Source organism: Eptatretus burgeri, chromosome 1, assembly GCF_056783735.1.
Source record: "Eptatretus burgeri isolate ZD-2024b chromosome 1, Ebu_testis_v1, whole genome shotgun sequence".
Classification (NCBI taxonomy): domain Eukaryota; kingdom Metazoa; phylum Chordata; class Myxini; order Myxiniformes; family Myxinidae; genus Eptatretus; species Eptatretus burgeri.
The window spans coordinates 129020356-129041158 of record NC_140961.1 but is presented as its reverse complement, the minus strand read 5'-3'; the positions used below and the strand labels follow the sequence as shown (position 1 = coordinate 129041158).

At 43.8% G+C, this 20803-nt stretch overlaps 1 protein-coding gene and 1 long non-coding RNA gene across 4 annotated transcripts in view; one reads left to right on the top strand and one right to left on the bottom strand.

Annotated features, from left to right (window-relative positions):
- The first annotated feature begins 34 nt into the window (after positions 1-34).
- Positions 35-19586, top strand: LOC147035398 (uncharacterized). Its single transcript, XR_015062325.1, has 3 exons — positions 35-194; positions 19202-19360; positions 19449-19586. It is a non-coding gene; the product is annotated as an uncharacterized LOC147035398 (long non-coding RNA).
- Positions 19587-20167: 581 nt separating this feature from the next.
- The window catches only part of CFAP58 (cilia and flagella associated protein 58), a 178135-nt gene continuing 177499 nt past the window's right edge, over positions 20168-20803 (bottom strand). For all 3 annotated transcript variants that reach the window (XM_085897517.1, XM_085897509.1, XM_085897526.1), the window contains one exon: positions 20168-20455. In XM_085897517.1, the coding sequence (XP_085753643.1) occupies positions 20344-20455 (112 nt within the window). In that variant the 3' untranslated portion in view covers positions 20168-20343. The remainder of the gene's footprint in view (positions 20456-20803) is intronic.

The following is a 20803-nucleotide window of genomic DNA, read 5'->3' as shown; positions in this document are numbered from 1 at the left end:
CGAATGTTTAAAAATGATGCAAAACCTGTTTTTGAACCTGTAACTTCCTCGTGCTAGAACTTCATGGTAGACGACGTTGTGTGTGACCATTTTGCCTTTGGTCTCAGTGTCAATAATTTTTACTCAAACATCCAGAAGAGTCCTTCCTCAAGAAAATGCGACATGCAGTTGGCCATGGGTGAAGACTAGCTGAGGTAAGTAAATGCCAACGTTGTCAAATGTCTGGCCTTGTGCCTTGTTGATTGTCATCTCGTAAGCCAAGTGTAGAGGAAACTGGATTCTCTGGAAAGTGAATTGCAAGCTGCTGTCACTCAAGGCGAGTTTAACTCGAGGTATGAGAACTCGATTTCCAAAATTTGGCCCAGAAATCAGTTTTGGTGCAGATTGATGGCCTCTAATCTAGTACCATTGCATAGTCCCTGTTGCAGGAGAAGGTTGCAAAGCAACATGATGATACAACCAACCCTGAGATTAAGATGGTGAGATGGCATCCCAGATGGTGTAAGGGAATTGATGAATTCCATAAGATAGTTCGCTGCCTCCTCAACATTGTCACACTTTACTGAATCTGTGCTGATGTAAGTGACTTCCACCTGGCAACATCTGCATGACTTCTTCATTCATGGCCGGACAGTTGTGTTTTTAGGAGAAAGGATGACATATGTGCATCATCTCCTCGCTGGTTGTATTCGGGAAAACATCCTCAATCAGGGAACAGTATACCAGCATGCTGGCACTCATTTTGCTGACCTGAGTTAACAGGCTGAGTTAACCCCACCTGATATTAATTCAACAGCTAAGCAGGGTTTGAACTCAGGACCCTCGGATCACAAGCCCACCACCCTAACCATTAAGCCAACACCAGGAATACTTGGTGAGTGCTCTAAAAGAAACTTCGTAACTGAACACACCTCCAACATTCTTGAGGCCTGACCCGAGTAATGTAATCTATATATCCCAGAGAGGATAATAACATGACCCTTCCTGTCACTCCCATCGGGAGTGGGTGTACTCGTATTATAAAAGGAGCCCTGTCTGTTTTTTCTTTCTGTCTGTTTGTCATGCTATCTATAACTTGAGAACAGATTCACAGATTTCAATGAAACCAACAAAGGTGGATTCAGGGAACGCATGAGGTTTGTGATGCCAAAAAAGGAAGGAAGGTTTTTGTGTGGATACACGGACACACGTGGCAAAACTGCAAACGCCAACTTGCGACACTGGTTATCCCCACACAGAGAGCAGGATCTTCCAGAAATCCTTTTTTGTTCTTGCCCCATAGATTAGCTATCGTAGCAAATATTGGTATTCCCCTCAACGAAACGATGGTTCTTATATGCTAGTCTTCATGAAAAAATCTGAAGAGATGCTCATATTGTTTTAAAAAAAATTGCACCTGTGTCCGAAGGAAGCAGTTAAGTTTGGCATTTTTAATATGAAATAGGCAAAGTTGACAAATAAATAAAACGAAACCCATTAGAATGACACTTTATAACCCTTTAGAACACATTATAATTACCATTCAGAAACATTTAAAATTACCATTTATAACCCTTTAGAACCCATTATAATTACTATTCAGAAACATTTCAAATTACCCTTTATTACCCTTTAGAACACATTATAATTACCATTAAGAAACATTTAAGATTACCCTTTATAACCCTTTAGAACACATTATAATTACCATTAAGAAACATTTAAAATTACCCTTTATAACCCTTCAGAACCCATTATAATTACCATTCAGAAACATTTAAAATTACCCTTTAAAACCGTTTAGAATCACCCTTTGGAACCCTTCAAAACCCCTTAGAATTACCTTTTAGAACCCATTCGAATCACCTTTTCGAATCCTTTAGATTTAACCTTTAAAACCTTATAGAATTACCCATTAGAACCTACTGCAATTAGAACCCTTTAGAATTACCCTTTGAAACCCTTTTGAATTACTCTTTAGAAGCTATTAGAATTAGAACCCTTTAGAATTACCCTTTATAACCCATGAGAACCCAATATAATTACCATTCAAAACCATTTAAAATTACCCTTCAAAACCCTTTAGAATTACCTTTAAGAACCCCTTAGATTTACCCTTTCGAACCTATTAGAATTAGAACCCTTTAAAACTTTGTATAACCCTTTATATTTACCCATTAAAACCCTTTAGAATTACCTTTAAGAACCCAATAGATTTACCCTTTTGAACCTATTAGAATTAGAACCCTTTAAAACATTTTCTAACCCTTTAGATTTACCCATTAAAACCCTTTAGAATTTCTCGTTAGAACCCTTTACAACCCAATAAAATTACCTTTAGAATGGCCCTTAAGAATTACACTTTAGAACCCTTTAGAACGTATTGGAATTAGAACCCTTTAAAATCCATCAGGATTATGCTTTAGAACCCTTTGGAATTAAAAAACACGGTGGGGTAGAAAGGTTCTTCTTCTTCCTAGTCTTCCTCTTCTTTTATTTTCATGGCCCGATTGATGGAAGGACATACTCAAATATTGAAGCGGCTTCACCGCTTAAAAACAATAGCCTTTAAAAAAGATTTTTGAAACGCATGAAAACGCTTAAAAAAATTTTCAACGGTAGCTTTCATTTAATTACTCTTCATTATTTGTTTACTGCATGCTATAGAGTTTGAATTTTGGATACGTTGTCATTTTCAGAGAGCGATTTCGCATCTTACTGGAAAAGTATCTTAGGCTGAGAATATTTGCCCCAACAAAGAGTAAAGGCAGAGTTTTGCATAAGATTATGTTGGGCAATACAAAGACATACCATTCTGCACATCCCGAAAACAAACAACCAAAGTAACCACTTTCGCGAGTTGACTCATTGATGATATCAGGTGAACAAAAAAAATCCACAACAAAACAAGCATTCACACAACATCAACTAACGCTTTGTTTTATGTATTTTATATTACACGAAACACTGAAAATACAACTCCCAACAGGTACAAGCAACAGCAAAATGAAAAACAAGACGATTTCTAACGATATCGTTTTCTTTGGAGATAGACGGCTTGCAGTTTAGAGCCACATGCGTCATCCTCAGGAAACGTACATGAAAGGTTGGAAAAATAAACAGAAAAAAACTTAAAGCCACTGAACTGCTGTTTATAAAGATCAATCCTGCTAATATCTAACTGTGTGTGTGTGTGTGTGTGTGTGTGTGTGTGTGTGTGTGTGTGTGTGTGTGTGTGTGTGCATTTATGTGATTATGTCTGCTTGCCCCCTCATTCTATAAACTGGCACCCTCCTTTGTTTAGCTCTTACATGAGCCTTGACTTCTGTACAGGTGGGAGGACGGGGTGGGGGGCAGCCATTTGCAGCAAAATGTCTTGAAAAGTAAGCACAGCCTGAACTATTTTATTGAATACAAAGGCTTTTCTGATTGTGGTCACTTCTCTTGTTCCTCCGAGTGATTTCCAAAAAGCTAAGTAATCATTCCGGATTTGTCTGTGATGCCATATATTTTATGTTATCTGTTTGTGTCGATTGTTCTGCATATCGAGTGTTCACTCTTGTGTGTGTTTTTTGTACTCATTCTACTTATTTCGATCCTGCGTCTCAGGCTCAGATAGATTTGACCCCAACCGTCTCTTTTTACCCCATGGGGTGGAAGACCCTACGGAGTCTAAAGGCCCGGTCACACCTTGACGTTTTAGCCAGCGAATGCAACGTATTAAAATGTATCTAAAACGCTGGCTTACATTGAACTTTTGATGTTTTTTTTTTAAAGATTCGGACGTATTCATAGCGACTTGGTCTTATGTATAACGCATTGGTAATGGACACAGAACGTTTCGTTGTGTTATAGATAACTTATACCAACGAATGCTGAACCTGTTGGCGGCCTACACAACCGATGCCCAACGATAGTCTAACTCAGGCATAGCGCGTTGCACGCATCGCCGATGATGTCGTGGCGTAGCCTATTAAAAGGCTGACGCACAACGATTCAAATCATAACTGCCATAGAAATGGAAGTGTCAACATCGCGGTCACACCTTGGCGATCTTGCCAGCGTATGCCGACGTAACAAAAAGTGTGTCTAAAACGTTGGGGCACGTCGAATACGGTATGGGTAAGTTTGGTATGCACGAGTAGAACGCTAAATACGCTATCATAAGTCGTAGTAAGTAGAGTACGTCAAGAAATTTTGAACATGTTCAAAATTTTACGACGTACTCGGCGTATGACACACGTTCGCATGCGATGAGGATAAGTTTTACACACGATGTGTGGACGCTTACACACGTCCACAAAGGCTACTTATAAGCTACTCATAAGTCGAAACACGTCGCGGTAATGTCTTTTTTACGCGAAACTTATTTCTAACTTATGTTTGACGTGCTTTGAACCAATTCTTTACGTAGTCCCAACACACATCGACGTATGTAGACGTATTCCAATGACGTCTTCCGGTCGACAAAAAAAAAAAAAAATGAATGTGTTTCTCGCTTACAACTGCCATATAAAGACGTGTTCCCAGCGGTTTTGGGAATTGGTATATAAAAATGGTGTTCATAAAAGGGGAACCCAACAGTGTTTTCGAGTCCTTTTTGAGTCGATGTCCATGTCAGCAGTAACAGTATCAGTATCAGTATCAGTATCAGTATTAGTATTAGTATTAGTAGTAGTTTGTTCATGTTGGCAGTAGTAGGTGGGTGTGAGGGGGAGGGTGTGGGTTATGATGGATCGTCCTTGCGTCCGCGTGTCCACGGGTAGGTTCATAGGCTGCCACTCAACGATTTAAATGGCTGCATCTCCACTATTGAAAGTAGACGCTTGTGCTCAACAATTGGATTTTTTTTACACTCAACGACTTTTAAACGGTACCACTCAGCTAGTTTCATTGTTTACAATGAACGATTTAAATTGCTGTCACTCGCCTTTGTTTTTTTTTTGTTTTTTTTTTGACGCTGGGGTTTGGAAATTTGAAGCGTTTCTTCTGAACGTGTTAAAACGCTCAAACTCGACTATTTTAAATAGACGCTGCCGATAGACAATTGGAATCATAGCCAAGCTAGACATCGAAGTGTGAACATCCTCGTAATGCTGAAGAAAAGTTTGAAGAATGCTGCAAATAAGTGTCCTGGCCGTGGCCGTGGACGCTGACGCAAGGACGATCCATTATACTGACGTCTTTCAGCCTATGAGTAACTTAAAAGTAACGTCTGTCGACATGTGGCAACGATCGCGTAGCGTGCCAACAACACGTTAATCATAGGTAGGAAATAAGTTTCGGGTACTCTAAACATTACCTCGGCGTGTCTCAACTTATGATTAACTTACAAGTAGCATGTGTTGACGTCTGTCAACGATCGCAGACCGTGCCTACAACTTGTGGCCAGCGTAGCGGAACGTGTGAGTCATACGCCGGCATACGTCGTGAAATTTCAAGCATGAAAAAATTTGAGGACAACCGAAAAGTACAACGTTTAAAGCCAACGTACAACGACGTATGGCAACGTACTACGACGTATGCCAGCGTGCTCTCAATGTTATCAAAACTTACCCATAACGTATTCAACGTGTGCCAGCGTTTTATAAAAAAAATTCAAAAATCGGCATACGTTGGCTAAAACGTCAAGGTGTGACCGGGCCTTTACCTCGGCGTGTCTCAACTTATGATTAACTTACAAGTAGCATGTGTTGACGTCTGTCAACGATCGCAGACCGTGCATACAACTTGTGGCCAGCGTAGCGGAACGTGTGAGTCATACGCCGGCATACGTCGTGAAATTTCAAGCATGAAAAAATTTGAGGACAACCAAAAAGTACGTTTAAAGCCAGCGTACAACGACGTATGGCAGTGTTTTTCAGCGCGCTCTCAATGTTATCAAAACTTACCCATAACGTATTCAACGTGTGCCAGCGTTTTAGAAAAAAAAATCAAAAATCGGCATACGTTGGCTAAAACGTCAAGGTGTGACCGGGCCTTAAGCGCCGCTCGCGTTCTCTCTTTTCTTGTGTACAGCTGATTTTAACGTCAATTTCTCCATTATTCATGAACAGAATTCGATGAAAATTAACAGGTATATATTAGACACATGCTCAGGCATTAACTGAGCCCAAAGTGCGATTGCGGCCCTTCGGGCAGAGGAACGGCCCATTTTGGCCCATTTTCTTAAAATTATTTCTCCGTTATTAGTGAATGGAACCAAACCAAACTTGACACGTATATTCTAGAGACCATTCCCCAGGCATTAACTGAGCCCAAAGTGCGATTGCGGCCCTTCGGCCAGAGGAACGGCCCATTTTGGCCCATTTTCTTAAAATTATTTCTCCGTTATTAGTGAACGGAACCAAACCAAACTTGACAGGTATATTCTAGAGACCATTCCCCAGGCAATAACTAAGTCCAAAGTGCGATTCCGGCCCTTCGGGCAGAGGAACGGCCCATTTTGGCCCATTTTCTTAAAATTGCGATTTCTCGGTTATTCGTGAAAGAAACCGGACCATTTTTGACAGGTATATTCGTGAGGTCACTCTGCAGGCATAACTGAGCCCGAAGTGAGATTATGGCCCTTTTGGCTGACAAACGGCCCTCTCGGCCCATTTAAAAAAAAATTGTTATTTCACAGTTGTGCGAAAACGGAACCGAACCAAACTTGACAGGTATATTCTAGAGACCATTCCCCAGGCACTAACTGAGCCCAAAGTGCGATTCCGGCCCTTCGGGCAGAGGAACGGCCCATTTTGGCCCATTTTCTTAAAATTGCGATTTCTCGGTTATTCGTGAAAGAAACCGGACCATTTTTGACAGGTATATTCGTGAGGTCACTCTGCAGGCATAACTGAGCCCGAAGTGAGATTATGGCCCTTTTGGCTGACAAACGGCCCCCTCGGCCCATTTTTAAAAAAATTGTTATTTCACAGTTGTGCGAAAACGGAACCGAACCAAACTTGACAGGTATATTCTAGAGACCATTCCCCAGGCAATAACTAAGTCCAAAGTGCGATTCCGGCCCTTCGGGCAGAGGAATGGCCCATTTTGGCCCATTTTCTTAAAATTGCGATTTCTCGGTTATTCGTGAAAGAAACCGGACCATTTTTGACAGGTATATTCGTGAGGTCACTCTGCAGGCATAACTGAGCCCGAAGTAAGATTATGGCCCTTTTGGCTGACAAACGGCCCTCACTCTGCAGGCATAACTGAGCCCGAAGTGAGATTATGGCCCTTTTGGCTGACAAACGGCCCCCTCGGCCCATTTTTAAAAAAATTGTTATTTCACAGTTGTGCGAAAACGGAACCGAACCAAACTTGACAGGTATATTCTAGAGACCATTCCCCAGGCAATAACTAAGTCCAAAGTGCGATTCCGGCCCTTCGGGCAGAGGAATGGCCCATTTTGGCCCATTTTCTTAAAATTGCGATTTCTCGGTTATTCGTGAAAGAAACCGGACCATTTTTGACAGGTATATTCGTGAGGTCACTCTGCAGGCATAACTGAGCCCGAAGTAAGATTATGGCCCTTTTGGCTGACAAACGGCCCTCTCGGCCCATAATAAAAAAAATTGTTATTTCACAGTTGTGCGAAAACGGAACCGAACCAAACTTGACAGGTATATTCTAGAGACCATTCCCCAGGCACTAACTGAGCCCAAAGTGCGATTCCGGCCCTTTGGGCCGATAAAAGGTCCTTTCGGGCCATTTTCTTAAAATTGTTATTTCTCAGTTATTAGTGGATGGAACCGAACCAAAGTTGACATTTATATTCTAGAGACTATTCCCCAGGCATTAATTGAGCCCAAAGTGCGATTTCAGCCCTTTCGGCCGAGAAACGGCCCTTTCGACCCATTCTATTTAAATTGTTATGAAAAAAGTAATTAAATCTCCCACGCGGCCGGCGAACCCTCTCCGGCACCCCTCGTCCGGACGTGCAGGTCCACCAGACAGCCGGTACTGCTGCGCCCCCTGTCCGCATCTCCACCAACAGGCCGCTCGCTGGACCACGAGCGCAAGAACGAGCGAGGGGAAGAAGAATTGGACCACCGGGGAGACAGGGGCGAACATGAACCGAGAAGAGCCCGAGCCTCGTGCGCTTCCGCCCTTTATAGCGCAGGGCTCCGCCCTTCACCCCACCCCGCTTCTGACTCCACCTCCCTTCGAGAAGGTTCCCAAAAAGGGGTTCCTCACTCCCGTCCGCGTCACGCCATTCATCCACCAATCGGGGGCGAGCTGCCCCACCCCTTTCCTTCACAACAAGCGCGGGGGATTCAGGCGGAAGAATCAAGCGAGGGAAAATTAGGCGGGAAAAACCCCACAGGCTCCGCGAGAGCTTTTGTTCTGTCAATCCTGCTCACGTTCTCGGACGGTTACCGACGCGGAAACCGTCGTAGCGAGGACCGTGGAGGATGGCGTTCTCAAGCGGGCATAGTGGCGAAGATGGCGGTGGTTGTTGTGAGGGTGCTTTGAGCGTGGTTGGCATTGTGGCGGAGTTGGTGGCGGCAGTTGTTTGTGTGGTTCAAAATAACAATAGATAAAGAAAAACGGCTATCTCAAAGGGTCGCAGCCCAGTGAACACGAAGAAATTCCCTCTAAACAACGGTGGGGAAACCTATCTGAACACTCACTTACCGGCATAGCTAATCGAAGGAACCTTTAGGGTTTATTGTGAATTTCCACAGCCATAACAATATGTTAATGTGTGTGTCTCTCCTCCATAACTCCAAAACCATAAAATAAAGCAGCCTGAAACTTTGCATGCATACTTAGAGAACTCTAAGGAAGTGCATGATTGAAAATTGGGTTTTTGGGTCAATTAAAAAACCCATTTTGAAGATAATTAATGGCCTTATTTCATTATATCCTTTATCAGGTGATCCTCGGACTCCTCACTCTCGATGGGGTCTTAAGGCGCATCTTGTGTTACCTCACTGGGGTCTTAATTCGCCATTTTGTTTGGCCTGCTCAACAATGCCTTGAGTTTGAACAGGCTACAATGATTTATTAACAACAAAGTGCTCAAAATGTTTGTTTTTTTCACTTTCCTGACTGATATTATCAAAGGCCTCATCTCCATTGCTACGAATCGCTGTCTACATCACTTTTGTAAGTGCTATAGTTTTCAAATCAGGAGCTTGGAGTGATTTCATGCATTACAAGATGCAACTTTACACAATATATTCTCATGGACTAATTCATGTATATAATCACAATATAATTTGAGTTTGGAGGATTGGATTACATGGACTGGACTAAATAACTCAAAATCTGGAGTGAAATCTGAAAAAGTGAAGAAATCGCCGATGTTTAGTTTTTTGCGGGTATGTGCCATTACCAATCAGCTTGCTATTGCTTGCCAAGCTAACCGTTCTTCATCAACCATTTAATTGGAGTGCTTGCTCGAGTGCTTAAGCCACTTGCCGAGCATCTTGTAGTCGATAGCAGTAAATTTTGTGTCCCAATTTGGATGTACGGTTGGCAGTTGCTACAAGGTAGAGGTACCTATGGGTAGATTTAGATCTGAAAAGGGACTCTCCACGGTTGTGTGTGCATGCTTACATGCTTGGTTACGGGTGCCGTGATGGCAAAGTTTCATCCCGTATCTTATGATGATGATGGGTGGTGGAGTTTATAAATTTTTAACCTCAGCAGCGTACAAGCGATCACATTTTCCTTTGTCCTCATGACTGTTTCAAGAGCAATTGGTTATTATCCCCCACCAACCAACGAAGTTGGCGGGGGATATAGAAATGGGTTCTGTCCGTCCGTCCATCCCATTTCGTTTCCGGAGCTTAACTACAAATCCCCTCAAGATATATTTTTACATGACTTGGGTGTGCTTTGCGAAGGTTTCTCTTTCTGAGTTTCAAAGCAAAATACAGTATATTTGAAAACACCTGGTTTCTGAGCTGTTTGCTGTATTAACATCTGTTCAAAATTTCTAAATTACAGAGCAAATTTTTTTCCACCCATCACATGCAGCTGTAGATAAAGATTAATGTTAATGCACATCTCCTTTAAACATCTATAATGCAACGTTGCTTTTCTAAATTTATTGATTGAAATTTCCCCAAAACAACGCTGAAAGCGACTCAAGGTCTTTAGGGTGTATACAGTACATACTGTAGTCGGTAATCACACTGACTCCAATTTTCCGATTCCTTAAGAATTGCTGATATCGATTGAGCACTAATACAGTGTGTGTGTGTGTGTGCGTGTGTGTGTGTGTGTGTGTGTGCGTGTGTGCGTGCATGCACGTGTATGTGTGCATGTGTGTGTGTTTTGTTGATAAAGCTTAGCATTTTCACTCCACTATGAGGGGGATAATCCTCGTTTCTCCTCAGAAGAACCGGACCTGGGGCCACTGCTCACAATTAACTTCGTGGTGCAGTTGGTTGTATAACAACCACGAACATCAATCAGTTAACCACACGTTCGTGTCCACCATCTAATTTGCCATTTAACTCGAGGTCACGTGGCCTCCTGACTGGGGAATGCGCTCTCCGCGATGCACCAATCTTATCTTGATTAGATCTTAAGTAATGCAGCCGAGCATTTACCGCTGGGGAACGCCGACTATGATAGGTTAATTAGTTTGAGAATTACCTCCCAGTCTGTCTAGGTTCGGACAATCCTGGACCAATGGAAGGAAATGACAAGCACAGACAGGTTGAAGCATCAACAAGGAATTTATTATTGAGAAAAATAAATAAACTGAAGAACTTTTTATTTACTTGTCGATAAATGTATGAATTCAAATCAATCAAATGTTCAATCAACAAAATAATGTCAAACAAATAAAGATTTCAACAAGCATTTATAGAAAAATGGACAAAGAGCAGACGCTTATCACTATGCCTTACTTCACAATTAAATACGACATGGGTACCCAGCAGATCATTCAGGGGGCAAAGAAATCCGGTCTTGGCTTACCAAGGCAGAACTCATCATACATTGATTTAAATAACTCAAAATGTGTGAGTGTGCTTTGGTGTACCTCTCCAAATGAGCTCTCCACAGCTTGGTTCATTTCCGCTGCCAGCAACCTTGCCATGCACCCACCCACAAACAGGCTCTAACACCAATCAATGTCACGTCGTCACCCCCAGGAACGCCAATAACCAGGTACGCCAAGAATCAGGTATACCGAGAGCCAGGTATGCCAAGGGCCATATACTGAGCAGAACCAGAAGGAACGGCCCAACTGCCAACAACCACCATTGCTGCTGTCCACAACCATCAGGAGGTGTCATCAACCATCAGGAGCTGTCACGAACCATTAGGAGCTGTCATCAGCTGTTACCAACTGCCGTTGCTGCTGTCCCCAATCGTCAGGAGCCGTCACCAACCGCCAGGAGCTGTCACCAACCGTCAGGAGCTGTCAAAGCGGCCACCAACCGCCCACAAGGCAGTCCTGCTGTCCCTTTATAGGCGACCAATGTGGGTGGAGCCTCAAGCACGATTTCAACCAAATCCAGCTTGCTTACTGGCACATCGCTGCACGTGACCTCCAACCGTCAATTCTCACGGTTATTCTCTCCTCACAATCAAACGAGATGCAACTCCCAATTATCACAGGCCTGGCTTACGACGCCATGTTTGGGGTGCTGGACAAACGCCAGAAAGCAACCATTTGCTGGAACAACCAAGCGAAATCGTGAAGCGCTTACAAAATGTCAACGGGCAATTATCACCTCTCTGGTCAGCTCGACACGAACAAGAGCCAGTTAGCATCCATGGAGCTGCTGTACAGGGTGTTGATCCTGATGGAAAAAGGTGGGTGTCAAATGCCGATGGAAAAAGGTTGGTCCTGAGGTAAATGATCCACAACCATGAATGACTGTCAGAATCAACTGTTCAGGAAAAGCTTGCAGTGTGATTTAATGACTCGATTTAATGACTCTAATGTCCTGTAAGTCCAATGTGAAAATGATAACCAAAACAAAATGTGTAATTAAATCGTTTATTTCCAAGCCAATGTGTCTTGATGGAAAGGGAATACAATGAGTCTCCATTGGGCTGATGGCTATCTATCGCGTGCACGAACGGTGAATATCGCTCATGCAGAAATGAAAACTGATGTAAAATCATATGTCATGAACATGTCGTAAAGAGGAAAAGGTTATCCCATAAGAAAGGGGAACCTATTCTCTACCCCTCTTCAACGCATCAAAGAGTTGGAATCCCACCAGACAAGGGGATGGGTCTATTCTGAACATGCATTTATGGAAATAACTGTCTGAGGACCTGGATGTTGTGTGCATTACTTGGATCCGATTCTGAAAGCCACAACACTATGTATATATGTATGTATATATATATATATATATATATATATATATATATATGTATATATATATATATATATATATATATATATATATATATATATATATATATATATATATATATATATATATATACACACACACGTGTTTGTGTATATATATTTATATATATATGTATATATATATATATATATATATATATATATATATATATATATATATATATATATATATATATATATATATATGCATATATATATATATATATATATATTTATATATATATGTATATATATATATATATATATATATATATATATATATATATATATATATATATATATATATATATATATATGCATATATATACACACACACACACACGTGTTTGTGTGTAAAACACCCTGGTGATGTCTGTGCTAGCCCCACTGTTCTCATCCCCACACACTCCATTCCCATACCCCAATCACCGAGTGTATCAAGTTGCTAAACCATTGGATTGAATTGACATGATGTGGATGTAATGCAGGCTTGATGGGCCGAATGGCCTCTTCCTGCATCCAACTCCCTTGTGTGTCCTTTTGCATCGTAATATTTAAATACAGGCATCGAGTGAAATAAAACATTTCAATTGGATTACAAAGAAAGAAAACAGTTGAAAGAAATATTTTATAACAGTAACATGTATTTTTGATTTGGAAATAAATAATTGGAAAGAAAATGCATTATTTTGGTTTGAAGGTTACCTGGAAGCCAGTGAAGTGTCTTCAGGATTAGAATAATGCGATGTTGAGCTATGAACTCGGCTACCATTTTCTGGATAACTTGTAAGGCCTTGTGAGAAGAGGCAAGTAAACCTACTAACAAAGCAATTTTATATCATTAAGAAACCAATGTACTGCATTTTGCTATCAAGACGAATGGTGTAGTTATAATCTTTGATGAATATTATTTAAATTGAATGTGGGAAGATACCTTAAGACATTCAGATCATAAAACTGCAAATTATGAAGTTCATAAATTCAGACTTTAAACTCAAGTTGATATCTAAAATTGATATATATTCTATATTCTCATGTGTGTGGTCCTGGCTTATGCCAAAGCACTATGCCAGGAGTTTATTAACTCCCATGTATGAACCAAATTATTGGAAACTGACATGAGTGAGAGGACTGTCGATTCCCTTGTATGATTTAATTATATACAAAAGGACTAACTTTATTCATTTTACGAGCAGAGTACCAGCCCGATGGGCGATTTTGTTCCAAGCATGCCACATGTTCTTCTGACGCATACCTTTATTTGGGCGGTGTATAGGCAACGGACAGCATTGGGTCAGCAAAACACATGAAGTTATGTGCATGAGATAAAAACATACCTACTGCATATAATTCAAAAGTCCCCAATGCACTGGGAATTGTATGGACAGGAATACTGCATTGTAAATGGTGGAGACTTGTAATATCCTTCCCCACTTGGAGGTGGTGCCACACAATACACATTTACTTGGAGAATTTGCATCTCCTCCCCCACCCTCAAGACCATGAGAAAAGATAAAAACACCCCTATATATTAATCGGGGTCATGCTGATCCTATAGAGCAAGTCTGGATGGAATCGGCCCATAACTGTAGGAGGAGTAGCGCGACAAACAAACACACAAACACCAGTCTGTTCATTATAGTAAGGACAAGGGAAGAAAGGAGGAAGTGATTGTGAATTAAATGTTCCATTTCTATTTACTTTTAACATTGTTCTTAACAAACGGGATCAGGAACAACGCAGGCATGATCGGCCGAATGGCCTCATGCGCCAAAGTTCTCTCTGTATATTTGTGTGACGTTGTTAAAACAGGAAGAAATGGGGAGGGGAGGACAGAGAGTTAGGGGTGAGGGTGCATGGAGTTGAAAGAGGGAGATTGAGACATTGGGAAGGACTTGTGGTTGGAGGGGGGATCGAGTACTTGGGGTTTGGGGCAGTTGAGGACTTGAAGAAGAAAGGTGGAGGGGATGACAGAGTTGGCTTTAGGGGAGGGATGGCAGAGAGGGGACAGATTTGCGATCGAGGGGTTTGAGAATTTGAAGAAAGGGGAAGGGGAGCACAGAGTTTGGGTATGGTGGGAGGGGGGTTAAGGACATGACATTGTGTGTGGGTGTGGGGGTTAGGGACCTGAAGTCACATAATACATTATTCAGAATTTCCATGGGTCCGTGATAGTCACGTTGTTTCTTTTGGGTCCTCTCGGTATTTTGGGTTATTGAAGTATTTTGGGTCCTCGTGGAATTTTAGGTCCTCAGGGTCTTTTGGATGCACTGGGTCTTTTGTTGTCAGGTCAGGTTCGATCTGTGACCTGCTACAGGTACCATGTAAACCTGTACTAACCTGTTCCATGGTCGGGTTGTCGGCGACTAAACCGTCTCCCCCACCAGGTTTTCTGGTGAGGAGGGTGTTTGGATATGGACACCCAGCAGAATTAAAAACAAAACCTGTCAAAGGGCGGAGGAGCTCCTTGTGAGCCAACGGCCATCCATATCTAGTGCCCAACTGTGTCTGCGGACGTCCTCCTGCAGTTGGGTCACTTCTTATTAGGAGGTTGGTGGCAGGATTTGCACTCCGGCCACCGTAAAACCCTTCATTCCGCAAAACGCAAAAACGCAAAAAAATCTGAAAACCCACTCCGTGGGAGTACCTCCTGTGCAGCTTCCCTTCGCAGGGCAGCTCATCGGATGACGGGATTGGGGCAAAGCCTTCGGGACCCCCAATCTTTGATCGGAGGGAAACCACGGGGTAACATCCCTGGGTCAGATTGCGGGAGAGTGTGTCGGAGTGGTGCTGAGGTGTCGTCCACCAGACGGCGGTCTCCCTGGGTTAACCTGAGGCGGTCCCTTTGGGTGGGTGCCTGGAATGTCCTATCCCTAAGAGAGGATGATCACCTGTCTCTGTTATCATCTGAGCTCAAGCGTTTGAACATCGGGATTGCAGCTCTCTCTGAGGTTCGGAGACTGGATTGCGGCGAGATAATGGTGGGTGGTTACACCTACTATTGGTCTGGTCGCTCTGATGGTTACCATACCCAAGGAGTTGCTGTAGCTGTGTCCAATAAGTTGACCCCAATGATAATTGAGGTAACACCGGTCAACGAGCGTATTATGAGATTAAGGATTCGTCACTCCTTAGGTGTCATTTCCCTGGTCTCTGTTTATGCTCAGACTGAGGCGAGTGATCTCACCGTGAAGGATGCATTCTACGCCACACTCGAGTCTGTGGTTGATCAGTGCCCCAGACGAGATACACTTCTAGTCTTGGGGGATTTCAATGCATCGACTGGAACTGATAGGGATGGTTATGAGGTGTGTGTTGGTCCCCATGGGTCAGGAACTATGAACCAGAATGGCACTAAGTTCCTTGACTTTGCAAGAAGTCATGGACTTAGGGTGGCTGGTTCATGGTTTCAGCGCCCACAAGCTCATCGCTGGACTTGGTATTCCAACACTGGCGGTGCGGCAAAGGAGATTGACCATGTCCTCATTGACGGTCGTTAGAGGATGATCCAGAACTGCAGGGTCTACCGGAGTGCTCAGTTCCTCAATACTGACCACAGGCTTGTTGTAGCAACTCTAAAGCTGCACCTTAAATCCTGGAGAATGGTACCATCCCAGCCGAGGCTGGATGTTGCCAAGCTCAGGGATGAGAGAGTAGCTGAGCAGTTTGCGAACAGGCTGAGTGGACACTTGGGGGGTCTGGGTGCTTTGGGGGGTCCTGAAGAGTTGTGGAGCGCCTTCAAGACCACCGTCCTTGATGTTGCCGGTGGATGCCTTGGAGCTCACCGCAGGGCAAAGAAGAATTTTGTCTCTCAAGGGACACTGGATACCATTGACCAGAGTCGCAGGGCCAGGCTGAATGGCAGAGCTGAGCTGTTCAGGGAGCTGAGGCATAAAACTGTACGTGCACTGAGGGTGGACAAGGAGGCCTATGTGCAAGGAATCTGTGAGGGGGTAGAGCATCACCTGTGGACAGGTGATTCTCGTCCCGCTTACAGGGGAATTCGCGCATTACGTTCATCCAAGCCCATCCCTCGGAGCACTACAGTTCGAGCAGAGAGTGGTAGGCTCTTGACAGAGGAGTCTGAAGTGAAGGCCCGCTGGGCCGGTTACTTTGAGCGGTTGTACCAGGCTGATCCCCCAGCTGTCGAGTTGAACGTCAAGGGTGTTGCAATCCCTGTTGCTGACCCTCGAATCAACTGTGGTCCACCTACGCTTGTGGAAACACGGGCTGCGGTGAACCAGTTGAAACGGGGCAAAGCTCCAGGGATCTGTGGCATCCATGCCGAACTTCTCAAGGCTGGTGGTAATGCTGCACTCGTGTCGTTGCATGCAGTTTTGTGCTCTGCCTGGAACACAGGCATCATCCCAACTGACTGGAAGAGGGGCCTTGTTGTCCCTCTCTGGAAAGGGAAGGGTGATCGCCAAGACTGCAACAACTACCGAGGGGTGACGCTGCTCTCAGTGCCGGGCAAGGTCTTTGCTTGGATAATTCTCGATAGGGTTCGCCACCATCTGCTTGAGCACCAGCGTCCAGAGCAGTCAGGCTTTACACCGAAGAGGTCAACGATTGACCGTATCCTTGCACTTCGTGTCCTCACCGAACGCAGACGAGAGTTTCGGCAGGGGCTGCTTGCAGCCTATGTTGATCTCTGTAAAGCATTCGATTCAGTGAATCGGGATGTCCTCTGGAGGATTCTTGGTCTTCGTGGGGTGCCACCAAAACTGATCGATCTGATGTCTGAACTCTACTCTGGTACTGAGAGTGCTGTGAAGTGTGGTGGTACCATCTCTGACTTATTTCCAGTTGTTACTGGAGTTCGTCAGGGATGTGTACTTGCCCCCACACTTTTCAGCACTTGTATGGACTGGATTTTAGGGAGGATGTCAGAGAGATCAAGTTGCGGTGCGTCATTTGGGAATGTCAAGATCTCGGACCTTGACTTTGCAGATGATGCAGTCATCTTTGCGGAGACTTTAGACATCCTCTTGGGGGCCCTCGAGGTGCTGAATGAGGAGTCGGAGCCGTTGGGATTACGGGTTTCTTGGGTCAAAACTAAGATCCAGGCTTTCCGTGACATCTTGGATGCTGCTGTCCTGTCTGTGGCTGTTTGTGGTGAGGATGTTGAGGTCGTGGAGAGATTCACTTACCTTGGCAGTGATATTCATGTCTCTGCTGGCTGCGAGTCAGAGGTCAATAGACGTCTGGGTCGGGCCTGGGGAGTCATGGATTCACTGGATCATGGGGTGTGGCGCTGCCGGTACCTGTGCAGGAGGACGAAAGTCCGAGTCTTCAGGTCCTTGGTACTTCCAGTCTTGCTCTATGGGTGCGAGACTTGGACTCTGACCAAGGATCTGAGACGGAGACTTAATTCCTTTGGTACCAGGTCTCTTCGGAGAATCCTTGGCTATCGCTGGTCGGATTTTGTGTCCAACGAGCGGTTGCTGAGAGAGACTCGGATGAGATTTGTTACCTGCATAGTCCGTGAGCGTCAGTTGCGGCTGTATGGACATGTGGCTCGTTTTCCTGACTCTGATCCTGCTCACCAGATTCTCTCAGCGAGGGAGTCTCATGAGTGGAGGAGGCCAGTGGGTCGACCACGTGCCTCATGGTTGCAACAGGTTGACCATCATCTCAAGGAGATGGGGATGGGCCTGGCATCTGCCTGGGGGATGGCCAGACGGAGGCCCCTGGAGTACCGGCGGAAAGTGGACGCAGCGACGTGCTGTTATGGCACATGCTCCCATACCTGACCTGACCTGGGTCTTTTGGGTCCTCAGGTCATTTGGATCCCCTGGGTCTTTTGGGTCCTCGAGGTCTTTTGGGTCTGCTGGATCTTTTGGGTGTCCAGGGTCCCTGGAGTCTTTTGCATCCTCTGGGTCTTTTAGGTCTTCAGGGTCTTTTCGGTACTTGGGGTCTTTTGGTTCTTCAGATTCCTTGGGGTCTTTTGTGTCTTGTAGATCTTTGGGATCTTTTGTCTTCTGGGTCTTTGGGGCATTTTTGGGTCTTTTGGGTCCTTTGGGCACTTTAGGTTAATTATTTCAGGTTACAATTGTGGATTACGTGAGGTCAGCTATCCAACCAATGGGTGAAGAGCGGATATGCATGCATACATACATACAGAACGTAAATACATATATACACTTGCTCCAATATATGTTGATATTTCCTCCAGGAACAAACTAATTACCGAAATGGTTTCTCACATGCGGGAGATGGGTTCAAGCCTGGTGTTGGCTTGGTGGTTAGGGTGGCTGGCTTGGGACCTTAGGATCCTGAGTTCGAGCTCTAGTCCCTCGTTGTATTAACACCAGGTGGGGTTGACTGAGCCTGTCATCCTTCCGAGGTTGGCGAATTTTGAAATAAGTTCCAGTGTACTGATAATAGGGGCATCGCATCAGCGGCACAGCCGCACCCTCAGCCAATGATGATACCCGCAGCCTTGTGCTGCATACGGAGGAGGCGGAGAAGGAGATGGACTGAGATGGTGGACATGTCCTTATAAATAAAATGTTTTATTAAAATATATGACACAGAGAGTTAAAAAACAAAACTCGGAAAATATCAGCGCACAAAGACAATATAAAAGGGAAGGAATGGTACAAATTTATTATACAGTGGAACTAAAACTCCACTATTGTGCCACACTCACAAACTCACTCATACTGAAACAATGGAGAGACAATCAAGCATTTCAGGAGGTCTCATAACTCCCTTTGTGACCAGGATTTGGCACTCTCTGCAGCGACTCAGACTCCCAGAACTCTGCGGTACCTGAACAGGTCATGCTGGTACACAAACCACTGGTAGCTGGCTGTAACGCCAACTGGAAGCTGACTCATACTGGTGACTCCATCGTACTCCAAACTTTTCACCTGCATGCCGTTTTATTCCTCCCCACAGACCCGCCTGCGAACAGGCCTGCCTATTTCGGCAATTGGCTGCTTGGTGTTTCCGGGAGGCAGGTGTTCAGGCAGTCCACAGTGCCCCGTCTTCCTCAGCACCATTATGCACTTCCCAAAGTTGGAGCCATCGTTCTTTTTGTGGCGGGCCACACAGGAGGTTCGTGAGTCCATGTGCGAAGCATTATTGAGTCCTGTGTGAAGCGACAAGTCTTGTGCTCACTTACTTCCCATCCATGCCCTGACAGGAAGGTGCATATAATTCACAATCTGCCCTACGCTGGTCTCTATCGAAAACAATACCGCGTTCCTTGGTGTACATAAAAACAGGACGAATTTAACCCAACATGTCCCTGTTGCAATGGAAGGAACTACCCTACTCGAGCACAAGGACCAGGCTATCTTAACAGTTATAACTAGGGGTTCCTCCCACTCCCACACACGTAACAATGTCATGTGCTTTATAATCAAACTTTGTGTTTATGACATGAATGAAGCATCCACTGAACTGTCAAGTGATTATCCATTTTAAAAAAGATGCTACAATTTGATCATTTAGTTCTTAAACACTTGTTTATATTTTTTAAATTTTGTATATTTTGTTCAGTAATTGTGATTTTGTTTTTATTCTTTCGTATATTTTATGTTTCATTTATTTTTCAGATGTTCAAACGTTTCAACAACTACATACTTCTGTCAAAATGTTCTCATTGGATATGCAGATATGCAGGTTTTCCTCTCCGAGTTACAAAATACTTGTACAGTATTTCACTCTGGAATGTTCATTACAAAGTTGGCAGATGTTTCATGCCGGCTGTTTTGGTGAAGGTATAACTGGAATGGCATGCATACATGTTTGCTAGTCATGTTAAGGCTCCAAAAAAATATGTTGCCGAATCAGTACACTTACGTGACATTTTATGGTAGAGGAGCAGAAGTTTCATACAAACAAGAAAGCTGCAGAAGATTTCTTCATATCTGTTTATTCCGAATGAGTGAAATCTGAGTGCACACTCAAATGAATGATGAAGATGTTGTGAGGTTTAATGATGAAGGTGATACCATGAGGGAATTTTGTGTTATGTGTATGTGAGTCACATTGTTTGCTGATGTTTGAATAAAAAAAGTAGAAGTCCAGAAGACTCAGATATTTTTCACACTGGGAAGTGAAAAGTTGAAGCCCCCTCTGGTGAAGCGGGCTGTGTCAGTCCACTGTGGTGAGCGTCCGGTCTCCCTAGGTGGGAGCTCTTTCTCCCTAACACAGACACATGCCAAATGCATGGAATTAAGGAGAAAACAATCACGTACAAAGAAATACCGTTCCGAAGAACGGGATTATTACAGTTAACACCTCAACCCAGAGACACATCAGACTGTTGTGATATGGTGCTACATCAGCTTTGATCCTGATATAATTGTTGATGAAGAATGCTTCGGAAGGACAGTAATCCAATTCCTTTTTATGTCTGTTGCCTTTATTTATGAGGCTTTACTGGATCACATAGTCGTACTAGAATGACAATGAAACTTGGTGTAATTAAATGTGTGGATTGCTCCGTTTGGTATTCCTATTATATCCTTGAATATACAATCAAACTTTGAT